This window comes from Papaver somniferum, chromosome 2, assembly GCF_003573695.1.
Source record: "Papaver somniferum cultivar HN1 chromosome 2, ASM357369v1, whole genome shotgun sequence".
Lineage (NCBI taxonomy): Eukaryota > Viridiplantae > Streptophyta > Magnoliopsida > Ranunculales > Papaveraceae > Papaver > Papaver somniferum.
The window spans coordinates 29,058,178-29,081,982 of record NC_039359.1 but is presented as its reverse complement, the minus strand read 5'-3'; the positions used below and the strand labels follow the sequence as shown (position 1 = coordinate 29,081,982).

The 23,805-nt window shown below is 40.0% G+C and overlaps 2 protein-coding genes across 2 annotated transcripts in view; both read left to right on the top strand.

Annotated features, from left to right (window-relative positions):
• LOC113350794 (F-box/kelch-repeat protein At3g06240-like) overlaps positions 1–17,459 on the top strand; it is a 37,459-nt gene extending 20,000 nt beyond the window's left edge. The window contains exons 3-4 of the mRNA XM_026594913.1: positions 16,000–16,109; positions 16,272–17,459. Of these exons, the coding sequence (XP_026450698.1) occupies positions 16,000–16,109; positions 16,272–17,459 (1,298 nt within the window). The remainder of the gene's footprint in view (positions 1–15,999; positions 16,110–16,271) is intronic.
• A 507-nt stretch (positions 17,460–17,966) lies between these two features.
• On the top strand, positions 17,967–19,004 carry LOC113350793 (F-box/kelch-repeat protein At3g06240-like). Its single transcript, XM_026594912.1, has one exon. It carries the CDS (start codon positions 17,967–17,969, stop codon positions 19,002–19,004), a length of 1,038 nt encoding a protein of 345 aa, XP_026450697.1.
• The last annotated feature ends 4,801 nt before the right edge of the window (positions 19,005–23,805 follow it).

Sequence of the window (23,805 nt, the reverse complement as noted above, 5' to 3'; positions counted from 1 at the left end):
ACCATAAAGTCTCAATTGACGCCTCACCAGGTTTGAAAACCAATCGTAGGAAAAAGTCTGATAAACTGGTTACTCTTCAAAAAGAGTTGGATGGAAAAATCCGGATCAACTCTGGTCTTGTTGCAGAAACTGCACTTCTTAAGGATTTGACTCCTGGTAATAGTCCCTTGATGGATCTGAGTAACTCCAGTTTTTTCTCTCTTGAGATTAGTCGTAAATCAGATGGTAAACAACGATCAAATGTTGTGAAAACTGATATGACTAGGAACCACTCAGAAAAACTTCAAAGCATTGTCCTGTGTTGGTATTGTGATTCTTTCGATCACATTCAACAATTTTGTACGTCTTTTGAAAAGAGTCTGAATGTTGCAAGTGATCCTTGTAAGAAAACTAAACAACTCTGTGTTACTCTAAAAAGACATACAAAACTATCAGGAAATTCTAAACAGAAAAGTATTGATAGTATGGGTACCTTTGCTTTAAGTCCTACATCTCCCTTTCAATGGTTCCTTGACAGTAGATGTAGTACTTTATTACATACGATATGTGCAAGTTTGGTTGTTATCTTTCACAAGTAGAACCAAGAAATTCTGATGAAACTCTGAACGATCCCCTTTGGGTTAATGCAATGCATGAAGAGTTAAATCAATTTCAAAAACAAGACGTGTGGGATCTTGTACCATGTATTTCCAATATCAATATTATTGGTTTCAAATGGGTATTCAAGAATAAGTCTGATAAATTAGGCACAACGGTCAGAAACAAAGCCAGACTTGTCACTCAAGGATATTCATGGATTGAAGAATTTGAGTTTGACGAAACACCTGTTCCTGTGGGATGCCCTGAGTCTACTATATTTTTGTTATCTCATGCTTGTTTTCCTAAGGACAAGCTGTCTCGAATGGATAATCGTCATAGGTCCCATGAGACTAGTATTTCCAGAATTAAAAGGAGGAGGATTTCTTCTTACACAACTGTTTGAGGGTGAAAACAGTTTCTGCTGGTTTCGGTAATCTCGTGTGTTGTGGGTGAGAAACGAGTCTAAACCCTAAACAATGTATTGCAAGGGAGTACTTTAGATTCGAGAGATTAATCTATACAAATCCGGCCTAAACCAAGAAATGGACGTTCCAGACTTTCTTAGGTCACAAAGTGAAGGAGAAGGGTTGGTTTTGGGGAGGGAAGCGAAGAGAGTGTTGAGACCAGAATAGTTGATTCTGGAAGAGTAGTTGTTTGACTTGTATCAGAAAGTGAAAGCTAACAGATGGGAAAGCTAACAAGTGATATCTGAGTGTTGTATGCTCCTGACCAAAACTTTTCGTTCGGTGGTAATAGGTAAGACCTATTTATACAAGTCGAAGTGAAACGTACTCTGATCTCGTAAGAAATAGAAACAGATGAGTAAATGGGAGGAGGTGGTAACCGGTAACGCCTGGAATTGATGTTCCATAATGAAGGAAAGCGTTTCACCATTATGATGTGATTTTTAATTTGTTGTAGTAATAGGTTCGTTGAGACTTGTGAAAGTAATAGATTTTAGATTTAATTTTTAAGACTAAAAATATAGCAAACTTAAATAAAAATGATATGAAAAATATGGAGAAGACTGAGGCTATGGAATCCACTATTTACCAAAATCAAAGTGATTTATATTCTCTAATTATAATCATGCAAATCATGCATTCAAATTGATTCTTAATATTGCAATAATTGATTTTTTAGAAATAACAATTGTAGATCGAAAGTATGGGACATCAAAACCCTAGGCTAGCATGCTCCACCAATTGAATTGACATTTGTTTAACAAAAACCATTTTATCAATTTATTTATCTAAGCAAATAATCATATAATAATTGCATAAATTAGAGATTACCACTTTTCGTTGGTGAATTAGCTTCCTCTTTCACCCCAGAGGATGGGGTTTAGCTCATCATTAGGAAAACACGCTCAAAATTCATTTCTTATTGCTCAAAGGTGGTGTACAAATGATGAAATGGGAGAAACAATGATAACCGGGTTTGCAACAGTTATAAGTGTTGCAAACCCGGGTATATAAGTGTTACAAACTGGAAAGAACGATATACAGGATGTGTCACTGTTACTGTAGCTCTAAGACTGTCGTTGAGCAGTCGCAAATACTGTAGGAAAACGACTGCTTCTGTGGGTCTATGTTCTTTGTGTTCTTCAATGGTAGCAGCATTTTTCTCTGGTGATCGTGTTTCGCCTTTGTGATGTTCCAAATCCTTCCCCAACTCTCCATTCCCCTCTCTGCTAATCCAAGAGCCTTTTTATACTCCACAACGACAGGATTCTTCCCTCATAAATCCCAAATATCTCCGTAGTAATAACATATATTTTCATAGGATTATTTCCTTCTATTCCTCATTCTTCATGTTATCTCGTGGCTTCTTGCATCTGGCATAGTATAAACACGTTGAGTACGTGTTTTAAATTCTCCAAACACACATATATTCCAAAAGTATCTCGGAATAATCCCGAGAATACTTCACCCTCTGTTTCGTGGGAAAAACACGTAACTTTCCTTGGTATTCGATTCCAGCTCACTTAACAGTCTTGTTTCAGTGAAACAGGTCTATCAAATCCCGCGTCGAACTGCGGTTAAATCTCCCTCCAATCCTTACCATAAAACCCGAGAAAACTATCCTCCCATGTTTCATCGAGCTCCCGATCATCCAGCCCAACTTAGTTGAATTCTTCACGTATACCGACCTTGTTGAATCGAATCAAGTCTATCCCAGTCAAAACTAGCGATTGAATCTCGCTACAATTCCTCCAAATCTGATACAGAAAGTTATGCAGGTGGTAAATATTTGAATGTGACTTTCCCGCCAAAAACATATTCCCGTGAAGAAGAAGATGGTTTCCCCATAAACAAAACTGGGGTGCCCTTAGCAGGTGCCCAACTGAGGTACCCCTTAACCGAAATGAGAGTCCGCATAACACATGTCCTCCGGGGTGCTCCGCATAATTTTTCGAGCCGATTTTTCCAAAAATGTTTATTTCCCAAAAATACCTACAAACACACAAAACACCAAAATAAGAACAAATTCGAGTACCAACAATACAGAAAATTGAGGACAACTTAGACACAAAAAATGTGTCTATCAAATACCCCCAAACTTATTATTTGCTACTCCTCGAGAAAATCTAATCTAGAAAATAAAAGGACTACACCTAACATGTGCAGAAAGCCGTTAAACCGCTAGGTGGCCCTAGCGGCGGAGTGTTGTCTCCGGAGGGTTTACCAGAGGTGTACCCATAAAACCTTTACTCCAGACCCTAGCTATCTACGCAGAACCTTGGAAGGCACTAAAGAATCTCCTTTGTTGGCATACAATCATTGACTATAGGAGGAAGTACCCTGATGCGAAATTCCAATTGGTGTACACGAGTTTGCACTCAACATACTAAAATTCATATATAAGTGACAGAGCTCTACTCAGATAGTTTCTAGACATCATAACCGGAGTCAACCAATCACATGGAAAGATAAGAAGATGGATAAAGAGAAAAATAGATGGTTCAAAGTGAACGGTGTTTCCCGTATCTGTCTGAAGGCCTCTGCCAAGTTGAACCTATCCTAATGGACCGAGATACCGGTCTGACTAATATCAACACAACTGGCATATACAAGGGCACCAGTGGTCGGTAAACCTAACTCTAGGTCAACACAACTGGCATATACAAGGGCACCAATGGTCGACTTTATTGAATTTATTCCGGTTGGTCTGATGGTCTGGTCCCAAACTTTTTTTTTTTTATATCTCAATCACCCTATTTCACCTAGCAATGGTAACAACTTGAGTCGTGTGCCCCACCAAATCACTTAAGAAATAAAAACAGAAGGGATTAGGATTCAACGTGTTATTGCGAAACTACCATGTTTTCTTTTTAATTATAACACCTGAGCTCTGTGCTTTTATGAATAGACTCTTTAGATGTTTCCATCTAATCAGATTGGTTCATCAACTCCTACAACCAAGATGTTTCCATCCACTTAGATTGGTTAGTGCCAACCTTAATAAGCATAAATTTCTAGGCTCTGGAGTTTATTTATTACAACTAAAAGCTAACAAAAAGTTTCTTCCCCACCCCCAAACTTAAATCTAACATTGTCCTCAATGTTTCTAGTGAAAGAGCAATACTAAAAAGCAAAGTAACTGAGGAATCAGTAAAGAGAGAAGTCGGAAAGATAGTACCTAGGTGAAGAGAGAAATCAAAAACTAATATAGAACATGCAATTGCCTCGATGGTCAATCAAGGGTAAACAGGATCCTCCAGAGGGACCTCCTCAACATCACTTGTAGGAAAGGGCTCTAAAAAGGGTTTCAATCTCTGACCGTTAACCTTCGAAGAACTGCTACCATCTGGTGTCTTGATCTCAACAGCTCCATGAGGAAAGACAGTGCGAACAATAAAAGGACCCGTCCACCAAGAACATAACTTCCCAGGGAAAAGATGCAAGCGGGTATCATACAGAAGAACTTTTTTACTTGGAGAAAATGACTTTCTAAAAATATTCTTATCTTGCACAAGTTTCATTTTGTTCTTATACTCCTTCGCACTATCGTAAGCATCTATACGAATCTCTTCCAACTCATTGAGATGGAGTTTCCTATGGGCTCCTGCCTTGTCAAGTGAAAAATTTAGCTGTTTAACAGCCCAATAAGCTCTATATTCTAACTCAACAGGTAAATGACATGCCTTTCCATACACAAGCCGATAAGGCGACATTCCAATGGGGGTCTTAAACGCAGTACGGTAAGCCCATAAGGCATCAGTAAGCCTAGACGACCAGTCTTTCCGATTAGGATTAACTGTTTTCTCTAATATACGCTTTATCTCCCTATTATAAACCTCTACCTGACCACTAATCTGTGGATAATATGGGGTAGCTATCTTATGTGTAATACCATATTTCTTCATCAAAAGCCTAAAAGGTCCATTATAGCTCGCGGTGTACCAAAACGTGTAAGTATATTATTTTTCAAGAAATCAATCACAACCCTATGGTCATTGGGTTTACACGCAACCTCCTCAATCCACTTAGAGACATAGCTTACAACGACAAGGATGTAAAGGTTACCAAAAGAATTAGGAAACGGACCCATAAAGTCAATACCCCATACATCAAAGACCTCAACAACTAAAATAGGGTTCAAGGGCATCATGTTCCTACGGGAAATGGTTCATAATTTCTGGAAACACTCACAAGTAACACAATGACTATGGGAGTCTTTAAACAACGAAGGCCAATAGAATCCACACTGCAATATCTTAGCAGCTGTCTTCTTGGCACTAAAGTGACCCCCACAAGCATGATCATGACAAAAGGAAATAATACTGGACTGGTCACTCTCAGGTATACATCTCCTAATAATCTGGTCTGGACAATACTTAAACAGATAAGGATCATCCCAAAAGAAGTGCTTCACCTCGGCTAAAAACCTAGAACAATCTTGTTTACCCCAATGTTGGGGCATTCGACCAGTAACAAGATAATTCACTATATTCGCATACCAAGGTGCTTGGGTAACAAAGAACAGTTGTTCATCAGGAAAACTATCCCTAACAGGAGAAGAATCATTAAGGGTATCCACAACAAGCCTAGACAAGCGGTCTGCTACTACATTTTCTGCACCTTTTTTGTCTCTAATGTCTAAGGAAAATTCCTGCAACAATAGGATCCATCTAATCAATCTACGTTTAGTATCCTTCTTGGAAAAAAGATACTTGAAAGCAGCATGATCAGTAAAGATTATGACCTTATAACCTAAGAGGTAGGATCTAAACTTTTCTAAGGCAAACACAATAGCTAATAGTTCCTTCTCCGTAGTGGTATAGTTCAACTGGGCATCATTCAGATTTTTGCTAGCATAGTAAATCACATGAAGTAACTTATTTTCTCGCTGACCTAGCACAACACCAATAGCATAATCTGAAGCATCACACATGATCTCAAAGGGTAGGTTCCAGTTGGGTGCCTGGACTATGGGGGCGGTAGTGAGTAAATTCTTAAGCTTCTCAAAAGCCTTTAAACAAGCATCATCAAAGACAAACTTAACGTCTTTTGCAAGAAAATTGCAAAGAGGTCTAGAAATTATGCTAAAATACTTAATGAATCGACGATAAAAACCTGCATGCCCTAAGAATGACCTAATGTCTCTTAAAGTTTTTGGGACCTGTAAAGTTTTAATGAGGTCAACTTTGGCTCTATCTACCTCTATATCCTTCGAAGATACGATATACCCTAGAACAATTCCTGAACGAACCATGAAGTGACATTTCTCCCAATTAAGCACTAAATTCTTTTCCTTCCACCTAGTCAAAACTAATGACAATTGATGCAAGCACTCATCGAAAGACGAACCAAAAACTGAAAAATCATCCATAAAGACCTCTAAGAACCGTTCTACCATGTCAGAAAATATGCTCAACATACAACGCTGAAAGGTCGCAGGGGCATTACATAGCCCGAAAGGCATGCGTCTATACGCAAAGGTACCAAAGGGACAGGTAAAAGTGGTTTTCTCTTGGTCTTCTGCGGCTATGAAAATCTGATTATAACCGCAATATCCATCTAAAAAGCAATAGTGGATACGTCCAGCTAATCTCTCTAGCATTTGGTCGATGAAGGGAAGGGGAAAGTGGTCCTTCCTAATGACTTTGTTCAATTTCCTATAGTCAATACACACACGCCAACCCGTGGTCACCCGGGTTGGGATTAACTCATTGCTATCATTCTGGACTACGGTAATACCGGATTTCTTGGGAACAACCTGAACGGGGCTGACCCACTTACTGTCTGAAATGGGGTAGATAATTCTTGCATCTAACATTAAGAACCTCGGTTCGAACTACTTTTTTCATATTAGGGTTCAGTCGATGTTGCATCTCCCTAGAAGGTTTGGTGTCACTCTATAAATAGATATGATGCATACCATCAGTAGGACTTATACCCTTAATGTCTACCATGGTCCACCCTAACGCTTCCTTGTTGTTCTGAAGGACGGTTACTAGCCTACTTTCCTGATCATTATCCAAGTCGGATGCTACAATCACAAGCAAATTCTCAGACGGGCCTAAAAAAAAATATTTCAGGGTATTTGGTAATGGTTTTAGGTCCAACTTAGGAGGCTTTTCTAACGAAGGAACTAGGGTAGACTTAGAAACTGGTAGTGGTTCGAACTTAGGTTTCCATCCATTATTAGTGTCTAAAAAAGGGGTTGAGTCTAACAAAGCATTCACCTCATTAATCACATTATCATCATCAAAATCAATCCCAAAGTGAGCTAGGCATTTCTCTAATGGATCTTCTAACAAAGTGTTTGGTAATGACTCGTCGACTAATGTTCCTATCATGTTCACCTCCTCTATGTTCGAGTCATCAAGTTCAGAGGGTAGCTTACTAATATTAAAAAATTTCAGCTCAATAGTCATATTAACAAAAGACAAATTCATAATTCCATTTCGACAGTTAATGATCGCATTGGATGTAGCTAAAAACGGGCGACCTAAAATCACTGGTATTTGGTTCTCTGGGTCAGGGACAGGTTGGGTATCTAGGATAACAAAATCCATTGGATAAATAAACTTGTCGACCTCAATAAGAACGTCCTCGATCACACCACGAGGAATTTTAACGGACCTATCAGCTAATTGAAGTGTCATCTGGGTAGGTTTCATCTCACCAAGTCCTAGCTTAAGGTACACATGGTATGGCAGTAAGTTCACACTGGCTCCTAAGTCAAGCAAAGCTTTCTCGACACGGTGTTTACCTATTGTGCAAGAAATAGTAGGGGACCCTGGGTCTTTATACTTAGGAGTAGTGGTATTCTGAATAATAAAACTCACATGACTATCTAGGAAGGCTTTCTTCTGGACACTATGTTTTCGCTTTCGCGTACACATATCCTTAAGAAACTTGGCATAAGCGGGAATCTGCTTAATCGCATCTAACAAGGGGAGGTTGACAGTAACCTGCTTAAAAACCTCCAATATATCATTAAAGTTGGACTCCCTATTAGCTGGAACTAGCAGCTGGGGGAACGGGGCTCTGGGAACAAAGCCGGGCCCAGCATGACCCTCATTGGTCTCTTTGGAGACTCTATCAGTCTCCTCATTTTCTGGCTCAGCAGGGTGAACTACAACATGTTCACTATCAGGCATGGCAACCTTATTGTCAACTTTCTTCCCACTCCTAAGGGTTGTTATAGAATTCACATGATTGTACGATTTCTCTCCTTTAGGGTTAGGATCAGTTTGACTAGGGAATCTTCCATCTTCTCTTTCACTAAGAAACTTAGCTATTTGACCGACTTGAAGTTCTAAGTTAGCAAGAGACTGGGAATTATTCTTAAAATTCTGCCTGGTTTCTTCTTGAAAACCACAGTGGTTCTTTGACAACATCTCTTGGTTCTTTGCTAATAGAGTAAGGGTTTCTTCTAAAGTGGAGATCTTTTTCTCATTCTGAAATTGGGGTTGACCTGAAAAGTTCTTAGCATAACCAAAACCTGGGGGGGCTGAGAATTACTAGAATGTCCTTGATTCTGACCCTTAGACCAAGAAAAATTAGGATGGTTTCTCCAACCAGGGTTGTAAGTCTTTGAGTATAGGTCAAACTTCTGACGGTTCTCAAACCTAGCATTGTTATAGACAGCATGGTCTTGCTCTTCACTAACCTGACCTTCCCAAAACGAGTTATTGGGTTCTACTCCACAACTAGACACTTGAGAGGCTCTAAACCTATCATCAGGTTCAACAAGAGACCTATATTTAGGATGATTCAATTAAAAAGCTTTTATCCTTCTAGACAAAGCAGCAAACTTAGCACCATACCCGAAGCTTGTATCTACCACATTGGTGCTACTTCTATTGACCAAGAGTCTTTTAGGGGGTTCAACACAAGACTTCCACTGTTGGGATTTTTCAGCGGCAGCTCCTAAGAAGGTGAAAGCATCATCAACACTTTTACTAGTGAACTCACGAGCGCACATAGACTCAACCATGGCTTTAGTTGAATAGTCTGAACTATCATAAATAATCTCTACGAGTTTCATCTTATCAAATCCATGGTGAGGACACTGGGATAGGAGATCATTGAATCTCTCTAAGAACCTATAAAGAGACTCTCCCTCTTGTTGCACACTAGTATTAATTTTCTGCCTAACAGACGCAGTTTTATGCTTAGGGTAGAATTTCATATAGAAAGCAGCAATAAGTTCCTGCCATATTTCATTGGATTCAGATGGTAGGTTGTTCAGCCAGGTCTTGGCTTTATCTCTCAAGGAAAAGGGAAACATCTTAAGTTTAAAGACTTCATCAGTAAGGTCTTTTATTCTAATTGTCCCACAAATTTCCTCAAAGTCCCTAATATGAAAATAAGGGTTCTCATCATCTTTCCCTAAGAATATAGGGATCATCTGAAGAATACTAGGATTTATCTCGAAATTAGCCGTAGTGGCTGGCAATTTAATGCACAAATCTCGGGTGGACCTAGTTGGGAACATGTAATCTTTCAAAGTTGCCATTGCTGGCACAGCTGAAGTACTAGGGGTATTTTCCTCACGAAGAGAAAAATTCTCAAAACTGAATTTTTCAAAAACGGGGCTCTCAAAAGAAGAGTCTTCGAGCTCCCCGCCTTCACAAGAAGAACTACTAGGTTTATCACTAATCAAACGACCTAGAGTGTTTTTTTTCCAAGCCTGCTCTTTAATAACCTTGGGCATATACTAGAAAAACATAAGAAAAAAAAATCCTAAAAGGAAGGGAAGTTCTATGCAAACACAAAGCAGGCTGACTCCACCAAAACAAACCTAAATATTTCTAGCAAACAAAAAGCATGATGGCTCCACTTAGATTGTTTCTAGACCAACTTCTAATTCTTCGAAAGGGAATTCGTTACAATTTAAGCAAACCCCTCTGGAATCAATCCAAGTTTAAGTAAGTTGAATCGAGACGAGGGAAGCTCAATGGAGCTTTGATACCCAAGGCCTCACCGACGTTACAAGGCGGCGTATTCAACTCGCAGAAACCATCATGAACTTTGAAGCATGCTTAAAAGAATAACCAATATTTTTCGAATGACTTTCCTATTAAGCTATTTACCCTATAGGTCTCGTTCTAGTCAAATTTTAGGCTTAGGTTCGCGTTTGGTTTCGTTTTCCTAAGGCGGGCAAGAAGGGAACGTGATGAAATCCGAACTCTTATCTTGTATGGCCAGTCCTTGCCCTTTACTAGGAAATTAAAGCAGCTGTTTTCAAATCCTCAGCATATATGCAAACGAAGGAATACAGTAACTCACTGACAGGAGATTCGCGAGTGATTCGACAAACTTACCTCCCGTACCAAACGGGGGATGAACCGCTGAAATCGACTCGGGCCACGACTCCTATGTCATGTACGAACCCGAGGGGCCGAGGAGATATCGTAATCGCCGTCCTTCTCTGCAAACAATTTATAATTAAACTACCCTTCCGTAGGGTTTAAAAAAAAAGTCCCAAAGTCCACAGTCCAAAGTCCGAATATAAAGTCCAAAAGAAAAAGATAATCTAAAAGAAATTCTAAAAAAATATATATATATTATCTCTCTCTCTTTTTTTTTAATTAATTTTTATTCTCCTTTTCTTTCGCTCCTTTCGCTTTGCTATTACTTCAAAACTTTAAGTATTCACCAAAAGCTTTGGCAAATTTTTCTTTCGCTCCAAATTCCAAAATCTGTAAGGAAAATACAAAAACCCAGAAACGTAAAGAAGAACAAATAAAATAAAAATGAAAAACAAATAAAAACAAATAAAAACCTAAAAAAAAAAACTCTAGCCTAAAGACAAGTCCGCGTCGGCGGTGCCAAAAATTGATGTGATTTTTAATTTGTTGTAGTAATAGGTTCATTGAGACTTGTGAAAGAAATAGATTTTAGATTTAATTTTTAAGACTAAAAATATAGCAAACTTAAATAAAAGTGATATGAAAAATATGGAGAAGACTGGGGCTATGGAATCCACTATTTACCAAAATCAAAGTGATTTATATTCTCTAATTATAATCATGCATTCAAATTGATTCTTAATATTGCAATAGTTGATTTTTTAAAAATAACAATTGTAGATCGAAAGTATGGGACATCAAAACCCTAGGCTAGCATGCTCCATCAATTGAAATGACAATTGTTTAACAAAAACCGTTTTATCAATTTATTTATCTAGGCAAATAATCATATAATAATTGCATAAATTAGAGATTACCACTTTTCATTGGTGAATTAGCTTCCTCATTCGCCCCAGAGGATGAGGATTATCTCATCACTAGGAAAACATGCTCAAAATTCATTTCTTATTGCTCAAAAGTGGTGTACAAATGATGAAATGGGAGAAACAATGATAACCGGGTTTGCAACAGTTATAAGTGTTACAAACTGGAAAGAACGATACAGAGGATGTGTCACTGTTACTGTAGCTCTAAGACTGTCGCTGAGCAGTCGCAAATATTGTAGGAAAAACGACTGCTTCTTTAGGTCAATGTTCTTCGTGTTCTTCAATGGCAGCAGCATCAGTAGTTTTCTATGGTGATCGTGTTTCGCCTCTGTGATGTTCCAAAGCCTTCCCCAACTCTCCGTCCCCCTCTCTGCTAATCCAAGATCCTTTTTATACTCCACAGCGACAGGATTCTTCCCTCATAATCCCAAATATCTCCGTAGTAATAACATATATTTTCACTGGATTATTTCCTTCTATTCCTCATTCTTCATGTTATCTCGTGGATTCTTGCATCTGGCATAGTATAAACACGTTGAGTACGTGTTTTCAATTTTCCAAACACATAGATATTCCAAAAGTATCTCGGAATAATCCCGAGAATACTTCATCCTCTGTTTCGTGGGAAAAACACGTAACTTTCCTTGGTATTCGATTCCAGCTCACTTAACAGTCTTGTTTCAGTGAAACAGGTTTATCAAATCCCGCGTCGAACTCCGGTTAAATCTCCCTCCAATCCATAAAACCCGAGAAAACTATCCTCCCATGTTTCATCGAGATCCCGATCATCCAGCCCAACTTGGTTGATTTCTTCACATATACCGACCCTGTTGAATCGAATCAAGTCTATCCCAGTCAAAACTAGCGATTGAATGTCGCTACGATTCCTCCAAATAAGATACAGAAAGTTATGCAGGAGGTAAATATTTGAATGTGACTTTCCCGCCAAAAACATATTCCCGTGAAGAAGAAGATGGTTTCCCCATAAACAAAACTGGGGTGCCCTTAGCAGGTGCCCAACTGAGGTACCCTTTAACCGAAATGAGAGTCCGCATAACACATGTCCTCTAGGTGCTCCGCATAATTTTTCGAGCCGATTTTTCCAAAAATGTTTATTTTCCAAAAATACCTACAAACACACAAAACACCAAAATAAGCACAAATTCGAGTACCAACAATATAGAAAATTGAGGACAACTTAAACACAAAAAATGTGTCTATCACATAACTCCCCGTATTTACTAACCGCCTCATTCTTATGACCCTGTCTTGTAACGGGCGTAGTGTACGCCGCACGCTGTAAACCGCCAAACCAAGACCCTAATGAGCATCCCCCAGTTTATGACATGTGTTGATGTCTCGAGTGTTTTCGTAGAAAACATGTAGCATGTTGCTGCTGTTTGGCAAATTGAGCTTGGGAGACTTGCCGGCTCAGTGGTGACCCTCAACGGTCGAGATTTTATATCTTGAGAGGAAGAGTAGCCGTTGATTATTGCAACCCTTCGTTTGGTATCCAGCGGCATGAAAGCATGGCCGTCATGGCTTTGACATGCTTAGGCGTGGCCAAGCTTGGATTTTGGCATAGTTTAGGCGCAACCAAGAACTAGGGTTTTGGCATAGTTTGTGCGCGGCCAAAGGGCTTGGCGTTGGGCCAAAGGTTTCCACGCGTTAGCTGGTGACCTTGGACGGCTAAGATATGCATCTTAAATGGAAGGGTGGTCGTTGATTGTCGCAATCCTTCGTTTTGGCAGCCAACGGCGTGGAGGAAAGGCTGGCATGGTTTTGGCACAGTGGTGCGGCTGGCACGACATGCCATTGGCACATGTGGCATGGTTGGCATGCCTTGGCGCGGAGATATGGCTGGTACGGCATGCCATTGGCACATGTGGCATGGTTGGCATGCTTTGGCGCGAAGATGTGGCACGGCATGCTATTGGCACATGCGGCATGGTTGGCATGCCTTGGCGCGGAGATGTGGCTGGCACGGTATGCCATTGGCACATGTGGCATGGTTGGCATGCCTTGGCACGAAAAGGTTGCACGGCATGCCATTGGCACATATGATGCGGCTGGAATGGTTGGCATATGTTAGGCGCGACCAAGCTAGGATTTTGGCGTAGTTTAGGCGCGGCCAAAATTAGGGCTTGGTGTTGGGCCAAAGGTTACCATGCGTTAGCTGGCGACCTTGGAGGGCTAAGATCTGCATCTCAGGTGGAAGGGTGGCCGTTGATTGTTGCAACCCTTCGTTTTGGCGGCCAGCGACATGAAGGCATGGCCGGCATGGCTTTGGCACGGTTTAGGCGTGGCCAAGCTAGGATTTTGGCGTAGTTTAGGCGCGACCAAAAACTAGGGTTTTGGCATAGTTTGGGCGCGGCCAAAATTAGTGCTTAGCGTTGGGCCAAAGGTTAGCACGCGTTAGATGGTGGCCTTGGACGGTTAAGATCTGCATCTCATCTCAGGTGGAAGGGTGGCCATTAATTGTTGCAACCCTTCGTTTTGGGCAGCCAGTGGCATGAAGGTATGGCCGACATGGCTTTGGCACGGTTTAGGCGTGGCCAAGCTAGGATTTTGGTGTAGCTTAGGCGCGGCCAAAAAGGCATAGTTTGGGCGCGGCCAAAATTAGGGCTTGGCGTTGGGCCAAAGGTTACCACGCGTTAGTTGGTGGCCTTGTAAGGTTAAGATCTGCATTTCAGGTGGAAGGGTGGCCGTTGATTGTTGCAACCCTTCGTTTTGGCAGCCAGCGGCATGAAGGCATGGCCGGCATGGAGACGTGGCTCGCATGGTTTGCCATTGGCACGGTGGCGCGGATTGTATGGTTGGCATGCCTTGGCGCGGAGATGTAGCTGGCATGGCATGCCATTGGCACATGTGGTGCGGGTGGCATGGTTGGCATGCCTTGGCGCGGAGATGTGGATGGCACGGCATGCCATTGGCACATGTGGTGCGGCTGGCATGGTTGGCATGCCTTCGCGCAGAGATGTGGCTGGAACGACATGCCATTGGCACATGTGGTGCGGCTGGCATGGTTGGCATGCCTTGGCGCGGAGATGTGGCTGGCACGGCATGCCATTGGCACATGTGGTGCGGCTGGAATGGTTGGCATGCCTTGGCGCGGAGATGTGGCTGGCATGGTTGGCATGCCTTGGCGCGGAGACATGGCGGGCATGGTTTTCCATTGGCACGGTGGTGCGGCGGCATGGTTGGCATGCCTTGGCACGGTGGTGCGGCTGGCATGGTTGGCATGCCTTGGCGCGGAGACGTGGCTGGCATGGCTTGCCATTGGCACGTGTGGTGCGGCTGGCATGGTTGGCATGCCTTGGCACGGAGACGTGGCTGGCATCGTTTGCCATTGGCACGGTGGTGCAGCTGGCATGGTTGGCATGCCTTGGCGCGGAGACATGGCTGGCATGGTTTTCCATTGGCACGGTGGCGTAAGAATTAGGGTTTAGTACGGTCAATACTAAGGGTTCTGTCGTGGAACATGACACATGTATAAAAAAAAGGTACCCTGGTAATTCTTACGTAGGCATGTTGAATGATTCAATAAATGCGCTAGTGGTTGTAGTGACGTCATGTCAGATGTAAGGTTTTACGATTTTAACCCTAAGCTAAAAACGACCATCAACAACAACAAACCTTGAAATTTCACGATGTGATAAACAAGGGGATCTTTTGGCTCACAACGTCTCTACCTAACTTCATAGACGTTCACATCCTCATCTTTAACTTGAGAACTTAATGCGATTGGATTTCCCAACCATAAACCAATCCTACGGTATGAAACATATAAAACTCCAAACCGTAGAAAATTTGTACGGTTGGGAAAACATGAACTCTATATCTTAAATTTTAATTTTTTCTTTAAAATATTTCCTGGATAAGCGTATGGTTGGTAACTCCCAACCATATTTTCAAAATATTTCCTGGATAAGCGTATGGTTGGATAAGCGTATGGTTTACGATTAGAAAACCCAACCATATTTCAATTTTTCAGTTTTTTTTCAAAATTTTCCAACCACAAGTTTTCTTGGATTTTTGTACAGTGGGGAAACTATGAACTCCCAAATCGTATATTAAATTTGCGATTAGATTTTTCAACCGTAAGTTAAATTTTCGGAAGAAAAAAAATCAAAACTTTTTTCTTCTTTTTTTCTCTTTTGATGTTTAAATTTTATCAAAATAACTCTTTCATTTAATTAATCGCTCATTAGTCGGTCAATTGATCATTGATGGTAATTGATACTATTTTAGGCATCAACAAAAACAGTAAAATAAGGGGTTTTGTATAGACTTCCTTTATACGATTTCAGTAATTGATACGATTTTATATCTTATGAAATCTCAAAACCAAATGTTTGGATCCCTATAATAGGCTTGTTTTATTGCACGATAACTAAATTACGTCTTTATATATAGTTTAACGTCAAAAGAAGCTACACATACATATACGAAAGACTTACTTGCACCTCCGGCTTTAAAAATCATGGGTTGACTGGAAGCGATCATCCAGTAAATACAGTAGAACTTCGATAAATTAATCCTCAATAAATTAATTACTTTGCTAAAATAATAAAATTTTCTGATCCCAACTAGGTTTGGATAACCCAAATTTTAATTCCATAAAATAATAAATTCGCTAAAATAACAATATTCTTTGGTCCCGACGCTATTAATTTATCGAAGTTTTACTGTATAAATAATATTCTTTGATTTTTTTTTTTATAGAATATAGCGGAAGAAAAAAACTTGGGGATAAAGGGTTGAGACTTGAGAGAAACAGAAAGACACGTCTTAAAAGACCAAGTCTCATTCAAAACAAAAAACTTGGTGATCAAGTAAGTTTCAAATAAATCAACAACCCTTGGTGATAAGGAAGTTTCTATATTTTGATACTGCTCTTGTATGAATGTGGAAAATTTTCCATATATATTGAAGAGGTGCCCAATTAATTACTTTGTTTTCAGATTTTTATTTCTTTCTTTGACATTGTCTCACAGTACAAGTTGGAAGTCAGTACAGGAAAAAAAAACATCCAAGGAGAAGAGATGTCATATACTCCAAGGAAAAAAAAACTTCCAAGGAGTATTCAATTTCTTCCCGATGAAATCATTACGAATATATTATCTAGGTTAACAGCAAAAGACATTGCTCGCTTAAGATATGTATGCAAGTTGTGGTACACGTTATGTAGTAATCCTAGTTTTGTTCAATTGCATCTTAACCATGCTACTGAAAACAATAACTTCAGCCTGATGATCGAAGGGTCAAAAGGATTGTACTCGGTGGATAATTACTGCGACTCATTATCATCAACGCCATGTTACGAGGCTTCTCGGGTTGATTACCCGTTCAAATCTTCGAAGTACGCCGTTAGTATTTTGGGTTCAGCGAATGGCTTGTTATGTATAAATCCAGCAGAAAACGTGATTTGCATTTGGAACCCATCTACTCAAGAAAGCAAGATATTACCATCCGAAGTCTCGGGGAATTTAAACACAGATGCCTTGTGTAGCTTTTCCGCCCCCACATATGGTTTTGGTTATGACCGCGGAACTGTGGATTACAAATTGGTTAAAGTTGTGCGATTTCTGACTTGTAAGCATGGAGATGGTTACAATGTCTCGGTTTATTCTTTAAAATCGAATTCATGGAAAAGCATAGTAAACACCCTTTCTTACCGTCGATTCAGTACGCTGCCAGGTGTGTTTGTAAATGGTGCTCTTCACTGGATAGCTACTACGCGACGATCAACTGCTTCTATAGTTTCTTTTGATATTAGGGATGAGATATTCGCTGAAGTACCACTGCCTCCACGTCTGGATCACGACGGGAATGCTGTAAGTGTGGGTGTATTGGGAGGGTGTCTTTCGATGCTCAGTGATAATTGTTTTCTTGACAGAATTGGTGTGTGGGTGATGAAGGACTATCAGGTTAAGGAGTCTTGGACTAAACTCTACAGCATCAGTGTCCAGAAAACAGTTCTCTTCCGTTCTTTTCATGACTTGAAGCTGATAAGTTATGTCAAAACCGGGGAATTCCTATTTGAGAAGGATTGCTCTGTCTTTGTACTGTATAATCCAACTGCAGAAAGTGCTAGAATCTTGAAGATTTATGGTGCCCGGAAAGAGTTCGTAACAGAGACTTACATTGGCAGTTTAATTTCACCCAACTTAATCGATTCATGACACAGCCCTCATGTGTGAATGTTGTATAAAATGAATTAAACATTATGTAATCAATGTAAGACTTCAAGATATAAGTACCATCTATAATAATATTCTGATAGACAGGAGTAACATGGAAATAGTTAAGGCATATCTTTTAAGATCAGTACATATTAGTATATAATAATAAAATCAGATGCCTTGAACAAATAATTCATTTAGTACTGTCTATTAATCCAAACTTGCTAGGACCTAGGAGTATAAACAATGGATCGAGAAACTGATATCACTATCTTACACATCTCACTCTCCTTCTTTGCTCCACTTCTATCACCTTAGAATTTGAAGGCTCAGGTCAGGAGTATCAAGAAGTTGCTGAAGAATTGGTAGACGGCACCAGAGATGACAAGCATCCCAAACGATGTCATTGTTAATATATTTTCAAGGTTACCCGTAAAAGACGTTTTACGATTCAGGTCCGTATGCAAACCTTGGTGTAAGTTATTTAGTACTTCTGACTTTGTGGAAATGCATCTAAATTATGCTATTGGAAAAAGATGCTTTAATCTTTTGATGAAAAAATCCAACCACATGTACCCCTTAGATGATTCATTGAAGTCTGCATTATCATCTTCGTGGTCACCATGTTTTCTTAGATTGTTCCCAGCAATCGATTACCCATTTGGGCCGTTCAAGTCTTCCAAGACCAAGGTTCAGACTTTGGGGTCATGTAATGGCTTAACTTGTATGATTTTCAATGAGAAATTCATTTGTATTTGGAATCTATCTACTAAAGATCACAAGAAAATACCGACACTAGCTGTACCAATCGAACTTTCAAGCACCAGATCGTCCGTCAGATATGGCTTTGGTTATGGTTGCACCACCAAAGATTACAAGTTGTTAAAAATTGTGGGCTTCTCTGAATATGATGATAACGGTACCTATAGTCGTGATGGTTTTAAAGTCGACATCTATTCATTACGGTCAAATTCATGGAGGAGCATAACTAACACCCCATATTATGTCAAAAACATAGTTTCCCATGAACGAGGAATCGCTGGATTGTTGGTTAACGGAGCTCTTCATTGGATAGTTTATTTGGAAATGGAGAACCGACATGTTATAGCATCATTTGACATTGATGATGAGACATTCACTGAATTGCCGAAACCAAAGCATTTTGTGGAAGATGAGTTCCGTACAACAAAAGTGGGTTTGCTGGGAGGATACCTTTGCTTATTGGTTGGCAAGTGTTTCAGTGAAGGCGGTGGTGGTGATATATGGGTCATGAAGAATTATGAGGTAATAGAGTCGTGGACTCTGTTATTCACCATTTGTGCCCAACAAGTACCTATTTTTCAACATTTTAGTAGCTTCAGGCCGATAAAGTGTTTCAAGCATGCAATTCTATTTCAACAAAACGATAATATACTGGTTTCATATGACCTGAATCGTAAAAGAGCTAGAACAATAAAAGTCCAAGGTTCTAGGGGTAAATTTTCGACCGAGATTTATGTGGGAAGTTTGGTGTCACCTAGTTCTTTTACTCTCATGAGCTGTTGATGCATGTCACATAGTTCTTTTACTCTGCTGATGATGCAAGATGATCTGGAGACAAAATGGAATCTTCGGTTGTATTTTGTGATTTTAAAAAGTTCATTTTATTGCACAGTACTGATTTTATGTTATTATGACATAAAAAACAAAACATAAAACAAGGATATTGGAAAGGCTAAGTTACAGGTTGCACTTGCAGTATAGAGCGTCTCATTTAACTTCTGATAATAATTAATGGTACTTCTAAGTTATTATATCAGTTCTGATATTATCTGACTAATGCTCAAGCTTTGCAATGACATGTTTTCACTATAGTCTGCTCGTTCGTCCATTGGGCATCACTCAGTAATGGAGTGAAGGCTAAGGAGAGTCTTAACGTCCACGGCCAGGCAACCACTTCACTGACTAGAAGAAGCTTGAGTAATTGCTTCTTCCAAGTACGGTAGTTATGTATCATGTTTCCTGGCTCTCAGTGCCATTTTGACAAATTAAAAAAAAAATGGCATAGGCAACAACACAAAAGCATTTGTTTGTTTGTTTGTTTAACACCACGACAAAGTAAATAGCCAAAAATCCAAAAATGTACTCCGTTATAAATGGCTTACAAAGCTGACAGAAAAGAAAAGTTCACATCATACTCCAATGTATTACGCTTTAGTTCGCTACCTACTAGTCAGAAGTGCAGAGAATTTCCAACCTTGTTCAGGATATGCAGAAACTGAATTGAGATTACTAAGTGATATATCACCATCTAGGTTTTCATCACCTACAACTCGCAACCAAATTACCTGCAATGAAAATTGGGATTCATTAAGCATACTTCGTTCTAGTGAAAAGAAGGACAGGTACTCTTAAGATAAACTGGATGTTACAGAGTGAACGTTCTGTGCACAAAACATACAAACACGCGCAAAAAAAAATAAAAAAAAATACAACAAAGACCCACAGAACTAACAGATGTAAAGCCTCTAAAACATTTGTGAATAAATGTATAATTGAAATGGTGAATTTGTATGATACATCAACAATATTTTTGCAAGGATAGGGGTTGTTTTAACAAAGGATTATGGCATCCAATACGCACTGGGCTCGTGCATCTAAATCATCTTAGAGAGTTCTGTACACTAAAATACTTAAAAGCGGATCTTTGGTCACTAAGGTTTTTAGTTTGATAGTTGGTGTGTTTTTGTTAATCAACTGTCCTGCAACTAGTTATCTGATGCTTTTTGGGGCTTGACTACGGTTCACTAAATGTTCGTTTGAGAACGAAACCCAAGCAATCCAACTATAATCTGTTTACCATCACATTTACAAAATGAAACTTCAAAATCTATTAAACTCCAAAAAGTATGAACTATGTTGTTAGCTAATAATAAAAAAGCCAAGGAACGCAGAACATACAAGAATCTATCTAAAGACAATGTCATTTAGGCTACAAAAAAGACGTTCCAGTGACCAGACTAATATATCAGCAACTAACAGTGTTAACTCGGGTATCCAAAAGAAAAATAGCAAAATCGAGTACATCAGAGATTACATGCGGTGCTCAAAGTTCAGTAGAAAATATAAAATTAAAAACGTTAAGCAAATTCTAAAAGAGTGTACCTACTTTCTGCACTGCAGCTCTAGCGCTTCTGTTACTATTTAAAACAGACAAGGACCAACTTCACCCCTGAAACATAACAAAGATAATTTATGAGTGTCATTTAAGAATACAAGAAGCATAACCCTGAAGTGTCATTTAAGAATACAAGAAGCATAACCCAGGTGCTCTTCCATAAGACAGATGATAAGGAATAAACCCCAGGCTTTTCCATGAATCATTCCCCAACGTATAAACCCTAACTTCACAACTATCATCCTCATCAGCAAAATTCACAACTCTAATCATTTTATAATCATCAATCCTGGAGTCATAACCAAACCCATAAGACATTTTGTGAACGAAAGTGAACTTCTCCGGAAACGTGATATCCGTAGTTGGTAACTTCTTATACTCTCCGGTACATGGACCGAAGATACAAAACACATCTTCATCCGGTGTTAAAGTCCAACGGCATCCAACTCGAAACCAATCGGCGATGAGTGGACCGGTCCTTTCATATTATATTTTAAGTTAATTAAGCGGATTATAACGATGTGGGACTATTGTCCTTTCACACGCCCCCTCACGTGTAAGGCTAGTCACTGGGCCTCACACGTGGACCTACGTACGAGTTACCAGTCCATCGGTAACAGGTGTACACAGGTGAGTAACTAAATCAGGAGGTAACACCTCGGTCGGTATCGGCACTGGCCTATATCCCGGGTGTACAAGTGACAAAATCGGTTAAACACTTCGGCCAGTAACTCGGCCTACACCTGGCATACACAAGTCTGGGTCTGGGACTTAGCTCTGATACCATATTAGAATACGGGCATCCAACTCAAAATCAATTGGCAATGAGTGGAGTGGCCCTTCCATATTATATTTAAGTTAATTGTGTAATTACTAGCAATGTGGGACTATTATCCTTCCACACGTCCCCTCACGTGTAAGGCACGTGCACCTACCTACGTCATTCGGTCACAGAGACCACAATCGGACCTACCTCTGATACCATGTTAAAATCTGCGGGCATCCAACTCAAAACCAATTGGCAATGAGTGGAGCGGCCCTTCGCTATCATATTTTAAGTTAATTATGCGGCCCTTCCCTTGTTAATTATATTTCCACATAATTAAAAACTAGGGATGTGGAAATGCAAACTAAGTCATTAGAAGTACCAAATAATTCGACACCCCAACTTCGAGTTTTGAATGGGTAACTGTAGCATCATTCAATAAGAATGATGACGATGAATCAAAATCCATCGAGTAAAGATAACAATCTCTAAGCATGAGAGCAATTTGGTTGCTATCAGTAGCATGTTTCAAATGGGTTTTGATAAACTTAGGGTTTCGGATTAGTTTGCACCATCCTTAATTTGGATACGCACTTAAACCGTGAGAGAGATTTCACTGGTAACCTAGAAAGTATGTTGACGATGATCTCCTCTGGGAAATTCGCCATCGCTTCTTCACACGGAAAATACAACAGGGAGATAGTTTTAAAACTCACACAATTCCGAATCTGATCTGACTATAATACGATCGACTGAAAATCAGTTTATGGAAAACGAAATAAAGGAATCCTACTTTTTATGCCACTAGGCCCATTACTACTAGTACTAAGTACTAACCAGTAAAACATAGGCCACTGCCACTAAGTGGCACTAACAAACACCACTAAATGACCGACTCATACTAACAGACACCTAAAGGACAGGAACATGATGTGGCACCACTCCACAAGTTGCACTACATCCCAACAGGCATGCCTAATGGCTATGTATGACCGGTCAGGCAAGTGACGCACAATGATTACGCGTTACAACTTAGCCGACCAAGTCAGTGAAGCGCGAAGGTTGTGCGTTACTACATAGATTATAAAGCGCTAAGGTAGCGCTATCCTGAAGGGCCAATAAAGCGCAAAGATTGCGCTTGACTATAAAGTCAGTGGCTAAGTAATGGAACTTATTGGCCGGCACAATGAAACTTCATTGAGGGAAAGACAAGACAAGGCCAAGTTGACAAATACAACATGCGATGTTGGCATTGAGGCATATCCATAGAATTGAGTTGGCCCTAACTCAAGGATGATGCAAGAGTGTAGCATAGGCCAAGAGTTGGCTTATGCGTTAGTCTAAGGCTGGCCAAAGCTTGGACAGTGCAAACAAGCTAGTAATGCGAGAGTGTGCATTACTATTATCATGCAAGTTGGCTAAGTAAAGCATATGACGCAAAAATAACCAAAATGAGCTAAGGAAGTGGCCAAGATGATTGAGGCGCAAAGATTGTTGTACATTGATTAGGCCAAGAAGACTGCAGGCCATGTTGGCCGTGCATTGGATGAAGGCCAAGTCAGTAATGCGCAACAATTGTGCAATATGGCTCAAGTGACGGTTAGGAGTTGGTTATTGGCTTTACAAGCATGCCAATGGTGTGAGACAAGATAGAATGGGTATAGAAGGAGTTTATAACCATGTGGGAGTGTTCATAACCACCAAAAACAGGTGTTGCACCAATTGGCTTGACAACACAAAAGGTGGCAGTTGAAGTTGACGGTTGTGGAAACTACTTGGACACTTCGTTGTATGGCTTGTGCAAGCGGTTGCGCAGAAGTTTTGGCCTGATCTTTAGCATTATAAATGGCCTAGAGATTAATAATGTTGGTGTTGTTCATTTGAGAGAAGAACCACTAATGTAGAGAGAGTTGGGCATTCATCAAGAGGGTGAATGACCTGTTTTGGTCCATGTGGTGGACTTGTTTATGTAATCTTCCTTAATGCAATGAAATGGATTTATTGTTTTATATATTTGTGTTCTTGTGTTGTTGATGTTGTGAGTTGATCAATTGGTTTGAGGCATGGCAAAACTCTTATGTTTATGGGGGCATAAAGAGTTAGAGAGAAAAGAAGATGAAGACTTCCGTTGCGTAAAGCCTTAAGAATGAAGACAGATGCATACTTTGATGCAAGTGTGCAAGGCTGAATACTTGTGGGTGAAGTTGATTCACTGACTTACAAGTATTGCCGGTCATGTCCCATGAAAAATTTTAGGCCGTCAAACGGGCATGTGACACCATGGAAGAAGATGATCAAGAATCATTAGGCGAGCGATGGAAGAGAAATTTTCAGGCAGAGAGCCTCTCGGAGATGCCCTCAAATAAAAATGATTATACATCTCCCCAAGACAATCGGAGTTTTCTCTGTTGGAATCTTTCATG

Excerpts from the sequence above, each read along its gene's own strand:
- LOC113350793 (XM_026594912.1), top strand. The coding sequence starts at position 17,967 with ATGCATCTAAATTATGCTATTGGAAAAAGATGCTTTAATCTTTTGATG.